The sequence below is a fragment of the Phascolarctos cinereus genome, unplaced genomic scaffold (assembly GCF_003287225.1).
Source record: "Phascolarctos cinereus isolate Bilbo 61053 unplaced genomic scaffold, phaCin_HiC Scaffold_726;HRSCAF=1367, whole genome shotgun sequence".
Taxonomy (NCBI): domain Eukaryota; kingdom Metazoa; phylum Chordata; class Mammalia; order Diprotodontia; family Phascolarctidae; genus Phascolarctos; species Phascolarctos cinereus.
This window is the reverse complement of record NW_027556098.1, coordinates 35289093-35308401: the sequence shown is the minus strand read 5'-3', so window position 1 is coordinate 35308401 and position 19309 is coordinate 35289093. Positions and strand designations below refer to the sequence as shown.

Sequence of the window (19309 nt, the reverse complement as noted above, 5' to 3'; positions counted from 1 at the left end):
TATGGAACTGAACAAATTGATGTAGAAAGTAGAACTAAAAGATTTATGATGTCTTCTAAATGGGACAGCAAAAGAATATACATATTTCTTAGCACCACATGGAACTTTTACAAAAATTGGCCACATGCTAGGGCACAGAGATACTGCAAACAAATGTAAAAAGATAGAAATAGTTAATCCTTTACAGATCATAACACAATAAAAAGTCATTCGTTCAGGGACCATAAACAAAAGATACAGACACAAATGAAGACTTAACAACGAAATCCTAAATAATGAATGAGTCAAAGAACAAATCATAGAAATGATAACTATGTAAAAGAAAATTATAATGATAAAACAACATGTCAAAATTTCTGGGATGCAGCTAAAGTAGTCCTTGGGAAAAATCATATCCTTACAAACAAACATTAACAAAACTTAAAAAAGAACTGGATATGTATTTTTTAAAATTGGAAAACCAAAAAATATACCTAAAATAAACACAAGAGAACATTAAAAATTAGAGAAGAAATAAATAATTTGAAAACACTAAAACCATAAATGATAAACAAAACTAAAAGTTGGTTCTTTGAAAAGACAAAATTGATAACTCATAGCTAAACAGATTAAAAAAGAAGAGAACAGAAGATCAAATCAACAAAAACAGTAAATGAGCTAGTGAAATCATAGCAAAACCAGAAGAAATAAAAAGAATAATCAGAACATATCCGGCATAGTCATATGCCAATGAAACTGAGATCACAAAAGAAATAGAGGAATATTTGCAAAAAAATATAAAATGCCCAAATTATCAGAGGACCAGATGGAGATCTTAAACAACCTAATCTCAGGAATAGATGTATCTGTAAAGGAACTACCAAAGAAAAAAACTCCTGGTCCTGGTAGATTCACAGGAGAATTCTATCAAACTTTTAAAGTATAGTCAGCACCCATAATTCACAAATTATTCTTAAAAATTGAGAAATAAAGCACTCTACAATCTTTTTATGAGACACACATAGTCCTAATACCTAAACAAAGGTTTTAAACTGAAAGAAAACTATAGACCAGTATCATTAATGAACATTGACTCAATTTTAAACAAAATCCTGTCAAATAGACTACAGCTATTTATCCAAGAAATCATCATTATGACCAAGTGGATTTATACCACGGATACAAGATGATTCAATGTTAGGAAACAATCAACATAATTAATCATAGTAAAACCAAAACATCCAAAACTAATGATCATCTCAATAGTCACAGAAAAAGTCTTTGACATATTATAAATATAGGCATAGAGGGACCTTTTTTTTTAAAAATCATAACAAGCATCTATCTAAAACCAAAAGCAAATATCACATACACTGGGTATACGCTACAATCTTTTCCAATAAACACAGCAGTGAAACACAAGGATATCCACTCCATCCAATATCATTTGATATAGTTCTGGAAATGCCAACAACATCAATGAAATGAGAAAAAGAAATTAAAGGCATAAAGATAGGTAAAGAGGAGATCAACCTTTCCCTATTTGCGGATGATATGGTGGTTTGCTTGCAAAATCCAGGAGAGCCAACAAAGATACTGAAACAGTTCAAAGCTTCAGCAAAGTTGCAGGCTATAAAATAAATCCCTAAAAGCCAACAGAATTTTTATAAAAATGATAACAAAACACAAGAAATAGTTATAGAAAGGGAAATCCCATTCCAAATAACTACAAAACATATAAAATATCTGGGGATCAATCTCCCAAAGCATGCAAAAAACTCATATAGATTCAATTACAAAGTGCTCCTTAAAGAAATAAAAAATAACTTAAATAATTGAAGGAACATTCAGTGCTCCTAAGTAAGCTGTGCCAATATAAAAATGACAACACTACAAAAATTAATGTGTACTTTTAATACCATACCAATCAAATTACCATGGGGATATTTTATAGAACTTTATGAAATAATAACAAAGTGCATTTGGAAAAACAAAATATCTAGAATATCAGGGGAAATTATGAAAAGAAGTAGGGACAGAGGTAGAGTAGCACTTCCAGAACTCAAAATATATTTTAAAGCAGCAGTCATCAAAACCATGTGGTATTGCTTAAAGAACAGAAGATCAATGGAACAGACTAAATAAGGAAAATCAGAAACAACAGAACTCAATAATTCATTATTTAAGTGGAAAACATAAATTACCTAGGAAACAACTCTTTAGTTGATTAAAAATGCTGGGGAAATGGGAAAGCAATCTGTTAGAAATTGGGCTTTCGACAACCATCCAACACTATATTCCACAATACATTCTAATACGACCTTAATTTTAAAGATCATATTATTTTAGAAGAGAAATAGATCGTATATTTCTCATAGCTGTGGGTAAGAGATGTATCCTTAACCAAATTAGAAATAAAGGCAATTGCAAAAGATAAAATAAATAATTTTGATTACTTGAAACTGAAAAGTGTATGCACAAACAAAATTAATGCACCTAGAATAAGAAGGGAAGTGATTGAATAGGGCAGGGCTTCTTAAACTTTATCATTGGTATTGCATGGCCTGAGGGTATGCATAGTGCAAAGTGTTCATGATTTCTGTTCAGAATCAAGGCTACAGTGAAGTTGCAGGATGCAACACAGGCAAGCCCTGCCAGAAACACATTAGATTCAATATGTATTTGATTTTTAATTAATTTTTGGTTGTTGTAAATTCAGAAACCTTTTACTGTTGCCAAATTTTTCATGACTCTATGTGGGGTCATGACCTGCAGTTTAGAAGCACTGGAATAGGGGGGAAAAAATTTGTAGCAAATTTCTTTATAAGGATTTGGTGTCTAAGATATATAATCAATTAATAAATGAATAAAAGACTAATTGCTATTTCTCAATAGATAACTATTCAGTCAAAGGATATAAACAAACAGTTCTCAAATGAAGAAGCTACAAAATATTCACAACCACATGAAAAATCACTAATCATGAGAGAAATGCAAATCAAAACAACCCTAGAGTTTCACTTTACACTCTACAAATTGGCAAAAATGACCCAAAAAATGGCAACAGCCCATTCTGGAGGAGTTGTGGAAGAATAGGCACACTAGCATATCTCTCCTCGGAGACATAAAAAGCAATGAACAAGTATATGGGACTTTGCTCCAGGATGCCAACACTCAGGTTTTACCATCCCAAATCCTTCCTCTTCAATCCTCTCCTAGGCTGAGCCATTAGTCCTAGGGTCCCATTGCTGTGGTTACCCTCTCCCAAGGCCTGCCTTTAACCCAGTCCCTTTGGGAACATGAACTGGACACTGAAAGACAAATGATAGACTCAATGGTTACAGGTGCTCACACAAACCAACAGAATTTGCTCCAGGCATAAGAATTCTTATTGACATTGACTTCCCCACCCCCTCTCATCTTAATTAAAAAAACAAAAACAAGCCTAGTGTGTGATATATCCCCTTTACATTTCTATAGAGATACAGCATCACAGTACTGTGTATTTGGCAGACAGCTAGCCTCAGAGTCAGGAAGACCCAGTTTCAGGTCTTGCCTCTGACATATAATGGCTGTGGGGCCTCAATCATCTTTCTGAGACTCTGATTCCCAGAGCAAGTGCTGATGTGCATTAGTAGAGGGAATTTGCTCATCAGCAGTTTCCTGTACCAATTAGAACTTCAGGTCTGCTTCACCCTTAACCCCCCAAAAGTTTCTATAACTCAGGCTTCTCTCTCCATCCTAGTGTGATTTAGAGACTAGATACTGCTAATGGAAATCACTACTGAATCACAAGTGAACAGAACGACCTATCTGTAATTGACTGTGCCATTTCGGGCAAGTATCTTCACCTCTTTGGATTTTAATTCCCTTATCTCTAAAATAAGAGAGTTGTACTAGATTGTTCTATAAGATACCTTGTGACTCTGACATGCTTTGAGTCCACTTCCTGCTATCTTGGTTAAGGAGGGACTGACTGCATTCTCAGTTGCTCCCACAACTGCCCTCAATTCCTGGGAATTTCCTGTCATGGGTGTTTCCTAGCCCTGTTGACAGACACGTAGGTCTGATTCTAACAGTATGACTGGGCTGCACGTCCTTTGTGAATATGTGTGTTCTTCCCCAGGTTGTCAGTGGGCCTGAAAGACATGCACGGTTAATCACCTGGAGATTAAACTCCTTAGCCACCCCCTTGTGTGATTTAGGCACAGTGACAGGAAGGTGGTTTGAAATGATTACCTGTCTTCCATACACTCATTTACCCACTGAGGGGACCACCCATACTTCAGGACACAGAATTCTTACAATGCTGTGCCTTCCTGAGACAAAAAAAATTGCAATTGCTGTTTTCTCAGCAGGAAGAAAAAGGGAGAAAACATTGCTCTGCTTTTCTGGTTTTTGTTACCAAAATGGCATTTTGGTAACTGGAGAACACTCAGATGAGAGTGTTTGAGAGACTGCTAGGTGGCTTAGTGAATAAAGCACTGGGCTTGGAGTCAGGAAGACCTGAATTCAAATCCAGCCTCAAACACTTACTAAGCTGGCAAGTCACTTCACCCTTGTTTCCCTCAATTTACTCATCTATTAAAAAGTGAGGCTGATGATAGCACCTAACTCCCAGGGTTGGGCAGCTAGATGGCAAATTGGGTGAGTACCAGGTCTAGAGTCAGGAAGACTCATCTTCCTGAATTCAGATCTGGCTTCAGGCACTTAATAGCTATGTGACTGTGGGCAAGTCACTTAGTCCTGTTTGCCTCAGTTTCCTTACCTGTAAAATGAGCTGGAGAAGGAAATGGCAAACCACTCCAATATCTCTGCCAAGAAAATCCCAAATGGAGTCACAAAGAGTCAGACATGACAGAAACAACTGAACAACGACACCACCTAGGGTTTATTATGACGGATAAAATGAGGGGATGCTTGTAAACTGCTCTTTAAACCTTAAAGTGCTACATAAATGTCAGTTGTCCTGTTGTCATTATTATTATTCATTTGCTGAAGGACACACAGCTAGGTTAGATCTAAAGAATTAGAATTTAAGCCTTCTGATTCCCTATTCAAAATAAGGAATGGTATGGATTGAAAATCACTTCCAAAATATTTTTTTATAGATTCATGGATGGTAGAACCATAACGGGCTCTTAAGAAAAAACTCAGCACATTCTTTAGATATAATCTTAACCTTTTGATGTTGACGTCAGGGAGAACAACCCTGGCATTCCAGAATATGACCTAGTACATGGCAGTTCTTACAAGAATATAATTTTGTTATAGCATTCATCAATCAATAAACATATATTAAGTACCTACTGTATGCCAAGTACTAGAGATATAAAAAAGAGGTTAAAAACAGTCCCTTCCTTTAAGGAGTTTACAAATCTAATAGGGGAGAGAAGCAAACAAATATATGTATACAAAACAAGCTATGTACAAGATCAGAAATATCCCCTAAAGTTTAGGTTTTAGCCTTATGGCTAAAAAGTTGGGTGCTAAGATCTTAATTAGAATACTTTAGGAGAATATAAAAATCATGACTGATTTTTTTTAATAGCTGAATTAACATGTCCACAAGAGTACTGTCCTCTTCAAAATAGTTAGCTAAGAAAACTATAAATTTATTCCCAGGATCATGTAAAACATTTGTGGTAGCTTACAAATTAGGTTTATTTCTATGTATGTATGTTAAAGGGAAATAATGTTCAATTAATCCATCATGTTTCATATGTACACACAAAGTCCATAAAATTGTCATAATTACTTTCTTGATTTTCATTTTAAGTGATAACTTAAAGTTTACTTGACTTTATTGGCCCAGAATAGAGAGACAGAGATGAGCCAAAACAATGGGTAAATAACCTGTCCCGTGGAGATGGCATTGCCATCTCCAAGGCAGATTAATTCCTTGTGTTTTCTCTGGGATTCAACCTTTCATCTGTTGCAGGGCAAATGTTGTGATTAATAATAGCAAGAAACCATTTATGTATCCAAACAGTCATAAAAAATGTTAACATAGTAGTTCACGTGACTGATTTTTCACCATATGTACTGGAACTTTCACATCCATGTGAGTATTATCCTCTTCAATGTAGTTACCTTAGGAAAACTACACTTACTCCGATGATGCTACCTACCATTGCTTAAAATATTTTTGGAGTTTAAAGAATTGCCTTCAAGTAAATTTATCTGAATATTCCCAATGGTGATATATTCCCACCTTTTGTGGTTGTATTTTATTTTTTAGAAAAACAGAAATTTATTTAGATCTAAGTCCAATAAATAAAGCTGAGGTGGAAGGTTGAATTGGGTAACCTTTTAGGCCAAAAAAAATAGTGTACATGAGTTAATGAGTCTGTTGAATTACAAGCCTTGTGCAGATTATAAACTGTCTCTGAAAAACAAATTTGCTCAAAGAACCATCGCAAAAGGATTCTACTCCTAGCCAGCAGAAGGTGTATATGGACTCCTTTACATAGGACAGCATACAGGTGCATGAATTGTGGCATATTTACCTGAAAATAAGTCATATTACTTTTATAGGCACACCAACTTCCCTATAAAATAAAGGTAAAAGTGCTGTCTGAGAGACCCCTCAAAAGAGGGTACATATGGTTTGTTTACAGAAATAGAGGAAAGAATGCTTTAGTCATATTCCTGCCAAGGTTAATTTTCTTGTTCATTTTCTCTCATTGTGAGAATTAATGGTCATGAAGTAGGAGTCTGCTGTCTGCAAAGTGCTTAGGAGGAAAGGGACTTAAGAAAACAAGCAAACATAAAAGTCAGCATATTAAATAAGTGGCCTCATTATTGAATGTCTATAGAAATAAAAATGTCATTCTGGTGCTAAAATATTATAAGTCAACTAAACACCTTTTTTTTCCTCCCTTTCTTCCAGAATGCTAGAAGATGACCTTAAGTTAAGTAGTGACGAAGAAGAGAATGAGCAGGTGAGCTGTTTATTTTTTATTCTTCCCTTTGTAAACAAAGATGATGCTACTAGCCTGGTGTCAGTAATACATATGTTCTGAGCTGCTTCTGGGATGGTAGACGGACTCTTTCACTCAGTTCCCAGTAGGACCAACAACATTCATTTACAAAACAAGGGACTGGGGACTGGGAGTCTAACCTATGACCACGAAAATGAGTTTCTCCTCTGCAGTGCTAAGTGTCCTCAGAGGGATCGGATCCATGGCCTTGATTTCATTAGCACTGCACCCTGAACTAACCAGCCAAGCTTACAGAATCTTTACTAATGCAACATGTAAGCGGTAACGTATTAAATATTAAGGATTCTTATACCGACATCATTAATATTTAGAGGAAGCATAGTAGAGGTTAGCTAAACTGTCGAATTGAATAATAGATTCACATATTTAGTGGCAGGTTATTCATCTTCACTGAGAGATTTGCTTGAAACATTCTTCACTGATTTTGATTTATCCCCTCAAGGCATCAATTGGTGGTTTACAAATACTGTTAATATGAGTCAGTTAAGAGAAAAAAAGATTGCATTTAATTAATGGATCTTCAACTGAAGAGCACTGGATTTAGAAACAGATGAACTGGGTTCCAATTCCATCTGTGCCACTTACTACAAACGTGAATTTGGGCAAGATGAGAGGGTTAAACTAGATGACCTCCAAGGTTTTTTCTAGCTTGAAATCTCAGATTCCTGAGATAATCCTGTCTATTTTTTGAAATTAGTTTTTTTTGGTATTTCATTTATTTTGTATTTTGTAGTAGCAAAATACTAAAAACAAAATCTCTAAGCCTTTGGGATTTTTTTCTCCATCAGCTATATTAAAGTTTCAACAACAGCAAAAAGAATGTAATAGACATGAAAACATTTCAGTGTCTTCTTCATAAAATATTTTTACATGTAATTGAGTACTGACACAATACAGTAGAGTTTGAAATAATGTGTTTTATACAAAGATAGCGTGAAATGCCACAAAATGATTAGATTGTCTAGACACACAAATTCAAGTAATATATAGATGTAAGGGTGGACAGAGCTAAAATTAAAGATAAGAGAGTTTCAAGAAAATTCAGAAACTAATTGTAAGGTTTATAAAAATAGATTTTGGTTGCTTTATAAGAGAAGTTAAGATGCCAAAGATGATAGGGGAAATATGAGACTGGATATGAGATGAAATTTGACAAGTCAGGAAATGATTTTGGCACATACAGATAATTCCAAATGATGGAAGATAGCAGGAAAAGGGATGTGTAATAACAGAGGAATAAGGCATTTAAGAATACAGGACATTTTAAAAAGAAAAAGTTTTCCTGCCCTAACTTTTAAGTTTGAATTCACTACAAGCTGACAGAAATCTGAATTTGTTTTTTTAAGTTGTTATATATACATATTAATATGTTATATATATGATATATTTAGATTATATGTTTGTTATATTTCATAAATTTGGTTTTATTTTGTGTCCAAAAGCAACAAGAACAATATTTCATAGGATATTTTGTCACTGTGCGTTGTAGTGATTGTATTCAGCATTTCCTTTCTTTAAATAGAAGTAACTTCCTCTGTTTCTTTCATCTGCCTTAATTCAACAATCCTAAGAGATTATCAAGTATCTAGGTAGTTCAGTGGATAAAGTGCTGGGCCTGGGTCAGGAAGGCTCATCTTCCTGAGTTCAAATCTGGCCTCAGACACTACATATGTGACCCTGGGTAAGTCACTTAACCCTATTTGCCTCCATTTCCTCATCTGTAAAATGAGCTAAAGAAAATGGCAAACCACCACAGTATCTTTGCCAAGAAAATGCCAAAGGGGATCACAAAGAATCAGACATGACTAAAACAACTGAACAACAACAAAAGATATTGTCTCAGGATAATTTTAGTGGAAACACCCATTGTTCAGAAATGTTCCAATAGGATGTGCCATGCAACATAATACCCTTACAAAACAAGTGTGAGGACCTGAATCTGATTTCTACTTTTTTAATTAAATGTCTGAATTCAGCGAATGACAGGATTCCTTTGGCTTCCTCTTCAAGGAAAGAAACTCTGGATTCAGCAGTATCATATGTATAAAGTTACCTGCCACAGCATGTAGAGCAGGACTTCCTAAACTTTTTCCACTCTTGATCCCTTTTTACTTTTTGACAGTGTTTGTTGGCATTTTGACAGTTTTGTGGGTGTCATGTGACCTGAGGGCACTCGCAGTGCAAAGTGCTAATGCTTTGTGTTCAGAACCAAGGCTGCAGTGAAGTTGTGGGATGCAACATGTGCAAGCACTGTCATAAACACCTCAGGTTCATTAGACATTTGATTTTGAATTAATTTTTGGTAATTGTACATTCAGGGACCTTTTACTATTGCCAGATTGTAAGTGCTGGAGAGGACTATTGCCAATGAATTAATTCACCATCATTTGTCGACCAACATCACCTTAGGAAAGTGATGAGCCTCCCATACTTAGTGAGGCTGGTCCTTGGAAAGCAGATATAGTCTGTTACTAGGAAAGAATATGGTAGAATCTGACATAGTTTGCACTCAACTGGCATAGCCTTTGAAAACACAAGGTCACCATTTACATTACAATGAGGCATTGGAGTCTATGGGAAACCTCTACAGCAATACTGTTTTATATTTTTTAATTGAATATTCTCAATGGATATTAAAAGGAAACATATATGGTCATCAGTCTTTTATGGAACCTTTTTACTTCTGTGATAACAATGACAGAGTGGTAGAAAAGTGGACAGAGAGTGCTAATACAACATTAGTTTTAGACCTTTTGACTAAATCCAAACTTCACAGAACAAATCCCCTTAATAAAAGGATTTGTTCTGTAAAACTTGGACTCAGTCAAAAGCCTACCCTCAAGGACCTAGAAGGTCACAGGTTCCCCACCCCTGACATAGACCATAGGATTATAGATTTAGAGATCCAAGGAATCTTCAGTCATCAAGTCTGTACCTTCTCATTTTATAGATGAGGAAACTGAGGCCTGGAGAGTTGAAGTGACTGGCTTATGGTTACACAGCTAGGGGGAGGTGAATTTGAGCCCAGGTCTTCTTGGTTCCCAGTCCCAGCCTTCTATGTGTCTTTCATGAAAAGTCCCTGGAGTGGATTCTTTCAGGGCATAAGACAATTAGCACAGTTTTATCCACCAACGGGAATATCTAGAGAACTTCATCATCTTAAAAGAATTCTTCGTCTTTTGGACTTCGCATAGGACACTCTGCGTGGCATTGGAAAACACCTTTAACAAACATGTCTCCTTTCTCATAATTTATTTGATACTGATAATTGGAAGATCACTGACACAAGTCCGATCAGTGGTTACATTTACTGGGCATCTTGTGTGAGCTAGTAATAACATATTACTAATGTTATGGTAATTATTAAGGAGGGAACTTGACATAGTGAATATGGGCTGGTCTTGAAGCTAGGAACACCTGGGTTCTAGTTCTGCTTCTGACATATACTAGCTATATGACCCTGAATAGTAGTGTTATAGACAACTCTGTCAGACTATACAATGTAGAAAAGGTCAGGCATTGGGAGGAGTTTCTTCACCTGGAAGTTCCCCATCTCAATGAAATCATAGTTCCAACCCCCATCTTTATCCCAGTTATAATAATGGCTTTTTATATAATATAAGCCAGTCATTATTGGCTTCTTATTCTCTTCTTATTCTTGTTCTTAGCTGTCCAAAGTGATAGACTGCCATAAGAGAAAGGAAAGAATTCAGAAGACATAGGACAGCAGAAATCTATGAGGTGAAGAAAACAAGGAGAGGAATGGATCATTTTTTTAAAAATCTTTTTTTTTTCTGAAATGATGAGCTCTTGCCTCTTAAGCCAGGGAAAGCTCAAGAAGTCATACCCAGAGAAAGTATCCAGATGAAATTACTTTGGCTGAGACATGAGGAGAGGAACACATGATTAAGACTCAAAAAGGAGCAGCCAAGATAATGTCAACTGTGGACAGTGTTTCAGAGATGACAAATATGTGGGCTTAGGAACTAAGAAAAGGTAAAAGGAACAGGGAGCAGACTTGAATGCTTCTGTGTGTGTCTACAGCTTGCAGTAATTACATTATCCACACATATTAGGCGGTCTTTTAATTTTAATTATATAACTGCATTTTTCTCTTCTAATGAGCATAGTTTATTCATTTAAACTGACAATTTTAATTTTACAGGCAGCGATCATAGGATATAATCTGCAGAGGGAAATTTTCCCGTTGGCATAATTTACTCCACACACATTGAAGAAAAGTTACCTTTTAATCCCCAATCAATATTTGAAGAGCACCCAATTAATTTAATAGATAGCTAGGTAGTTAACATAAATCTGCAAGTTAAAGAGCCAATTCTTTTTGATTTATAATGCATAAAGTAATAATTTCCTCATTCAAGTCTCTCAAAAAGTGTTTGAAGCTTTGTTGCTTCAAAATGACAAGGTGGTAGGTAAGATAGGTTTGAACACTGAATCATGATGCTTACTGCTTTTTTGGGAGGTTCCCTCCATTATGGAATGGGACCAGAAACATTCTCGTTCCAATTCTCTGCTCTTTGCTGAAGAGGTCACTGGATAACTTAAATCAGCTTGGAGTGTAATATTAAAAGCAGGTTGCCAATTGCAATGTGAATGGCTCATTCCACACACACCCCCACACCTCTTCATCCTTTTATAATATGACAATTGCATAACAGAAAGCAGAGCTTTAAAAAAAAAAAGTCTTCTGAAATCAGTGTGCCATGCATGTCAATCAGTGATCAAATAAATTAGGTGACTGGTACTAATACATGGAATAATAATCTCGCATATTTTTGCAACCCGACTCTGCTTCCCTGGGTGCATTTTTCATCTCAGGATCAGGTTGGTTGCTGCTGAACTTCTGTGGCTGTGAAAATTTATTACCCACAGAGTCAATCTGCAATCAGTCTGCCAAGTCTGGATAAATAGAGTCATTGTGCTTGTCTGGAATATGTAGCCAAAGTTCATCCAGTCAGCTTGACTTTCACATCCCATGGGGTTCATAAAAGCCAACACCCTGGTATGTGCTCTCGAATTCTGCCAAAATTTTGTAGAATTATATAAACAGGAGTTAAAGAAGCAATCAGGACCTGGTTTGAGGGACAAGGTTCCAAAATCAAATTTTGCTTGCATCAGAAATGAATTTTTTTAATCATTTTGATGCGTAGTCAAGTGAATCACCCCTAAGCAAGAATTACTCAAAATGCTTTGCAATTAAATATCATATGTTCAGTGCATCCTGTTTTGATGAATTAATCATCAACTTTTTTAATTGAATAATTTTAAACATGAAAACTACTTAAAGGAACATTTAAAGTGGTTTTTAAATAGGAGCAGCTACCCACTTTAGGAACTATTAAAAATAAGTAGATACTTTGAATATTAAGCCATAGGACAGAATAAAAAGAGAAAGAAAAAAGAGCCACCTTGGGTATTTTTCCCTTTGTTTTCCATTTAAATTTTGCATTAAATATCCAGGTGGAATGTATTCCTGCATTGGCTTCTTTTTAACACAGGATCGTTGATGAAAGTTTAGTAGTTGAAAACTACTGTCTAGCAGATCTTTGTCAACTCTGTGAATGAAGTAATCATACATTTAGGCAGTCAATCACAATCAATGCAGCTCCAAATCTCCCCAGCAGGAAATCTTTTGTTTTTAACAATCCTAATGCTCAGCTGAATAAATTTGTTTTACACTCACCAGAGGTGAAAGGCAGACATAGTTATAGGATCACAGCTCTGGAAACTGAGAAGACCCCAGAAGCCATTTAGTCTAACCGTTTCATTTAACAAGTGAGGGAACTGAGGCCCAGGAAAGCTAAATCACTTACTTGATCAAGGCCACATGGGTAGAAAGTGGCAGAACCAGGATTAGAATATGAGTCCTGTTATTTGAATCTAGTGTTCTTTCCTCTGTACAATGCTGACCTTCTACCACACTGCAATGTTTATTTTGCTTTTCTGCATGTTCTTACTGTAAGATGATACAACTTTGGGACTAGGGAGATGCTTCGAAAATATAATTTACTTCTTTGTTTTTAAAATGCTAAATCTAGTTTTAAAATTTACAGTAACATCAAATCAACTTAAGTGCAAAAAGTTCCCAAATCATTTTTCAAAAACGTGAGCTCTTGTATTCCTTGAATGGACTTGGTATCTTCTGCTGATAGTCATTCATCCATCCAAAAAGCTATGGGGAAAATAGAAATTTTAGATAATGATTCAGGGAAGAGGTACCATTTGAGTTGCACCTTAGATAAAGGTAGATCAAGCATTTATTAAGCTCTTACTGGGGACTAAAGGATAGGTAAAAATTCAATAGAGGAAGGAGGAGAAAGAGAATATTCTAGGTATAGGGAATAGTGTGAGCCCCAAAGCACAGAGGCGGGAGAGTGTGTTCATGAAATCAGAGAATAGTTCTGCTTGGCTTCAGCATAGAATGTATTGGGGTGGAGGAGCAGGAGGAAAGAAGGGTGGAAAGGTGAGATAATACAAAATTGTAGAAAATTTTTATTGTCAGGTAAAGGAGTTTGAGGGCAGCTAAGTGGTGCAGTGGATAGAATGCCATGCCTGGATTCAGGAAGACTCATCTTTGTAAGTTCAAATCTGGCCTCAGCCCTTACTAGCTGTGTGACCCTGGGCAAGTCACTTCACCCTGTTTGCCTCAGTTTCCTTATCTGTAAAATGAGCTGGAGAAGGAAATGGCAAACCACTCCAGTATCTTTGCCAAGAAAACCCCAAATGCGATCACAAAGAATTGTTCAAAACTGAAACAACTGAACAACAAAAGAATTTGAATTCAGGACTCATTAAGGAATTGTTCAAGTTTTTGAACAGGGAAGTGACATAACCAAGCCACTGCATAAGAAAAAATATTCTGGCAGTGACATGAAGGACAGATTGAAGCAGGGAAAGGGAGAGTAAATGCAAGAAGACCTGTTTAGAGGATAGTGTAGCAGTCCAGGAAGGAAGTAGTGAAGGCTTTCACTATGGTGGTGATGTCAGTGGGAACAGAAAGGAGGAAACAAAGGTGGAATGATTGGAGCTTTGTAATTGACTGGCTGTTAAAGGTATAGGAGAGGAAGGAGATAAATACTGCCCCAAAGTTATAAACAGAATAGATAGGGGAAGAGAATAGATGGGGAAGGAAACAAGCATTTATGAAGTGTCTAGTATATGTTAGGCCCTGTGGTAGAGGTTTTACAAATATCTCATTTGACAGGATAAATGGCAGGGCCACAGACAGAACAATGATGTCAGAAGGAAGAAAGAAAATAAATTGGGTTTTGGCTAGTTGAGGTAGGAGTGGAACATTCAGATAGAAAACTCTCATAAGCAAGTAGAAAACTGGATCTGGAACTCAGAACAGAAGTCAGAGCTAGAGATACAGATTTGGAAGTCCTCTACATAGAATTGGTAGTTGAATCAATTGGAGTAGATTAGGCTACTATGGAAAGAGTGTAGAATGAGAATAAAGACAAATCCTTGAGGATTAGAATGTAATAGATGGCCATTGACAGACCATTTTTAATGGAATCATGGGGCAGACACCTGATTCTAAGCATGTGAGGAGGGAGAGGTAGTGAGGAAGTGGAGATGTCTGGTTATAGTCAATATATTCAAGTTTAGGAATGAAAAAAAGATGGTATGATAGTTAAGTCTTGTGTATCAGTCAAGTGAAGTCTCTTTTAGAATGAAGAATACCTGAAGAAATGATTGGATTGGAAGAGATTAAAGATGCAAAGGACAGAGGGGGCAAAAAAAATTGGAGTTGATACTAGAGAAGATGAAAGGGAATAAGACCAAGGATGTAGGTGAGGGGTTTATCCTGGTGGAAAGTTGAAATACCTCTTTTGTGAACAGAAGGAAGATGGAGATTTATGAATGGTGATTCTGAGAACTTTTGAGGAATGAAGGAAGTGAATTGAGAGCATTAATGTTGGATTACCTCTACCTAAAAATCCAACCCTTTTCCTAACTCCCTTAAGAAGTTCCTCAATAAATATATTGAGGGCACTAGGCTACTTGCAATCATGCATATTTGCCATGAGCTCCTTCCTCTTTTTTACAGTACTATCTACTGGTACTTCCCATGCTGCCTACAAACACACCCAAGTCTGCCCCATCCTAAAAAAAATAATAATAAAAGTTGCTAGCCCTATAATTTCCTCAAATTAACATCCTGTATCTCTTCTTCCTTTATTAGTCAAATGCTTAGAAAAAGCTGTTTACATTTAGTGCCTCCATTTCCTCTCCTCTCATTTATCAACCCTATCCATTCTGACTTCCAGCTTCTTCACTCTACTAAAACTTCTCTCTTCAAAGTTGCCAATGATCTCCCAATTACCAGATTTGATAACCTTTTTTTTAAGTCCTTAACCTTCTTGACCTTTCTACAGAACTTTATACTGCTGACCACACTGACTTTTTGGATACTTTTTCCTCTCTAGGTTTTCATGGCATTGCTCTCTCTTAGCTTTCCTATCAGTTTGATTATTCCTTCTCTGACTTCTTTGCTGGCCCCTCATCCATATCTTCTAACTGTAATTGTACCCCATGGCTCTGTCCTGGATTTCTCTTTTCCCTATTTCCCTCTCTTGTCCATCTTTTTTCTTCTCTCTCTGTCTGTCTGTCTCTGTCTCTGTCTGTCTGTCTGTCTCTCTCTCTCTCTCTTTTACCCTCCCTTTCTGTGTAACCTCATTAGCTCTCACAGCATTAATCACTGTCTTTTCAGATGATTCCCAAATTTGTATATCAATCGTTAGTCTTTCCAATCAATCAAGCACTTACTATATTCCGGACACTAAATGCTGGGAATACAAATACAAAGAATGAAACAATCCTTCTGTACTCCCATTCCATATCAGCAATTGCCTGTTGCTCATTTCAAGTCAGATGACCCAAAGGCATTTCAAACTCAACATCTGTCCAAAATAGAACTCATTACTTTCACACACACATATACACCAAACCATCCCTCTTTATAACCTCCCCACTGTCAAAGATGCTACCATCATTCAAGTCACCCAAGTTTTGCAATCTTGATGTCATTCTCAACTCCTCACTCACCTTTACCCCATATATACAATCCCTTGTCAAATTCTTGTCATTTTTATCTCTATATCTCTTGCATCTATCTCCTTTCCAATCACACAATCACAGCCCTAGTTCATTCCCTCTTCACCTTACACCTGAAGGAACTATTGCAGTAGCCTCCTACTTGAGCTTCCTGCCTCAGGTTTCACCCTCTCCAATCTATCCTCCATATAGCTTCCCAAGAGATTTCCATAAACTGCAAGTCTCACCATGTCATTTCCCTATTCAGTAAACTCCAGTGATTCACTATAACCTCTTCAAACAAATATAAATTCCTCTGTTTTCTGGCCCTTGCTTACCTTCCAGTCTTATCACACATCACTTCCCTTCACCTATTCTAGGTCCAATCCATGGGTCCAAATCATTCCTCATACGTAGCACTCCTTTCCTATTTTTTGCCTTTGTACTGACCATCTACCATGCCTGAAAAATGCTAACCTCTCACCTCCTACTCTTGGATTCTCTAGTTTCATTCAAGATTCAGTTTAAGCACCACCTACTACATGAAAGCTTTCCTTATCCCTCCCAACAGTCAGTGCCCTGTCTTCCAAAATACCTCATATTTAACTACTTTGAATTCATTTGTGTTTAGTCTCATATTTATTCTGTCTATACTCATGTATGCACTTATTATCTCCCTCATTAGAATGTAAACTGCTTAAGAGTAGGGATTGTTTCATTTTTCATATTTGTATGCCCACTGGAACATGGTAGATGATTAATAAATGCCTGTTGACTGATAATATGTATAGTAACATATGTGGATAGGTATATGTACATGTTATATATATATGTATGTGTGTGTGTATGTATATACATTTGTATTTCTGATTTCATCAGTGTAGGGAACTTTCAATATGGAAATCCCTTTGACTATATGTACTTGTGAAGACTTTCCTTTAGATCCTTGACATTGTGATCAGTGTGAGTATTGCCCAAAAAGAGCTTTATTGTGGGAAGTCCATTCCTTGTAAGGTATCTGTTTAGTCTGTATTGAACAAAAAGCAAAAGAATCTTTTTTTCTCCTAGAATTTTGGCTTGGGGATCCAGAATTTAAACTTTCAACATTGGCTTTATATCACTTTCTGATCCTCAAGATTGAAGTTCTAAAGCTGAAAGGTCTTGGCAAGATATTACACATTGTTACTTGTAAAAATGTACTGTCCTTCTCCCAAAAGCAAATATATTAAAAAAAATTCTTGGGAACATGAAGTACAAAAGAGAATCAAGCCCATAATTAGTGGGAATTGAGTTTGGTGAGCATGTTTTTAAAAGAGAACAAAGTGGTTATGTTAAGATTTTTTTTTAATTACAGCAAGTTGGCCAGTAATGCCACATGTTTAACACAGCTTGTTTAAAGGTAGAATCCCAGGATGATTGAGTTAGAAGCGACCTGGGAAGACATCTCATCCAACTCATACCTGAACAAGAATCCCCTCTCTCAAAAAATGATTATCCAGTCTTCAACTGAAGATCTCCAATGATAGGGAATCTATTAACTCCTGAGACAAGCCATTACCCTTTGAAGTAGTTCTTATTATAGGATTTTAAATTTAAAGATGGAAGGGACCTTTAGGGGCATCTAATACAACCTCTTCATTTCACAAAGGAAGAAATTGGCTTTCAGAAAGATGAAGTGACTTGTCTAAGGTCCTACAGTTAGGTAAGAGAAGAGCATAAATTCAAACCAAGTCAGAAGACTCTGACTCCAAACATAACCTTCTTTCCACCACGCATTCAAGAGATATGTTGTTATTTTGACCAACCCCACCAGCCCCGGCTCACTCTTTCTCATTTCCACTCCCCACCTTGGCAGTGTCATCTTACATAGCCATTAAGTTGAAGAAAATTATTTTCAAAGGTTAGGGCCAGGTGAGCTATCATTAGTTTGTCCTCTGACTATGTTTCAAGACCTATGAAACCAATGGTTAGGAAAATTTTCCTTGCGTTAAGTTGAAATCTACCTCTGTTCAACTTTCACCCATTTATTTCTAGGTGCTCTAAGGCCAAGACAGATTCTTTGTGCAAAAAAAAAAAAAAAGAAGAAGAAAAAGAAAAAACCCATTCACCCAACCTATAATAGGGGTGCGACAGTAAAGTCCACCAGGCTCCCTGCAGGCCCTTTGACTAGCATGCAGATAGAGTTAAGGCAAAGGAAAAAGACCAGATGGAGCACCTAGAGTTTATTCCTTGCTTTATTGTGCAGATTTTCCAGCTAAAAGAACCCGGGTCCTCTTTTGTTTACCTCTACCCAACCTTCAAGTTCTCTCTACATATACATATTTCTATATGTGCACAAAAATCTTCTCTTTCCGCTCTTTATCTTGAATTCTGAGATACATAATTACTTCCTCCCCAGGCTCCAAACATTTCTACTTCAACAGTCAGTTCCCCTTTTTTAGTAAGTATTACATTCAGAATAACAGTTCACTTTTTTGATTCCTCCACAATAAAAAGAATGTAATTTTCACTAAAGCCAAGTCAAGAATTTATCAGTTGCTTCACTTTTAGCTAACAGAAAGTTCCAACAGATGCTTCATCACTACTGGGTCATGCCTCTTTGCCAGGTTTGTGATCTATTTCTAGAAATCATCCATTTCCCGATAATGACCAATTAATCCATAATATACTTCTACTACATTATCACTTCTGTTCATGCCCTCCGTTAATCTTCACCCAAATGTACAACATACAATTTGTAGATTTTCTCACATGACTGTATCATCTTTTTTGCCTTTTTTTTTAGTGAGGCAATCGGGGTTAAGTGATTTGCCCAGGGTCACACAGCTAGTTAAGTGTCATGTACCTGAGGCTGGATTTGAACTCAGGTCCTCCCGACTCCAAGTCTGGAGCTCTATCTACTGTGCCACCTAGCTACCCCTTACTGTATCATCTCGATACACATTTGTACTTTTCCCTACCATGTTCCTTTTAAATAGATTGTGCCCTTTGATTATCATATTCTAGTTTTGTCACATTCTAACAAAGGTTGGTAATACCTATAATTTACCTCCATGAGTTACAGCTCTAATTTATTTTGTTTGTTATGCTCAGCGTTTTTTGTAAAAATAACTAAGGCTAGAGGGTTTTTTCTTACTAGCTGTGTGACCCTGGGCCAAGTCACTTAACCCTGTTTGCTTCAGCTTCCTCATCTATAAAATGAGTTGGAAATGGCAAACCACTCCAGTATCTTTGCCAAGAAAACCTCAAATGGAGTCACAAGGTGT

The 19309-nt window shown here is 36.5% G+C and overlaps 1 protein-coding gene across 4 annotated transcripts in view; it reads left to right on the top strand.

Annotated features, from left to right (window-relative positions):
* The window catches only part of AFF3 (ALF transcription elongation factor 3), a 658750-nt gene that overhangs the window by 506794 nt on the left and 132647 nt on the right, over positions 1-19309 (top strand). For all 4 annotated transcript variants that reach the window (XR_013482795.1, XM_020992852.2, XM_078146379.1 and 1 more), the window contains one exon: positions 6872-6923. Coding sequence is in view for 3 of the 4 variants with exons in the window: in XM_020992852.2 (XP_020848511.1) it covers positions 6872-6923 (52 nt within the window). In the remaining variant the exon portion in view is untranslated. The remainder of the gene's footprint in view (positions 1-6871; positions 6924-19309) is intronic.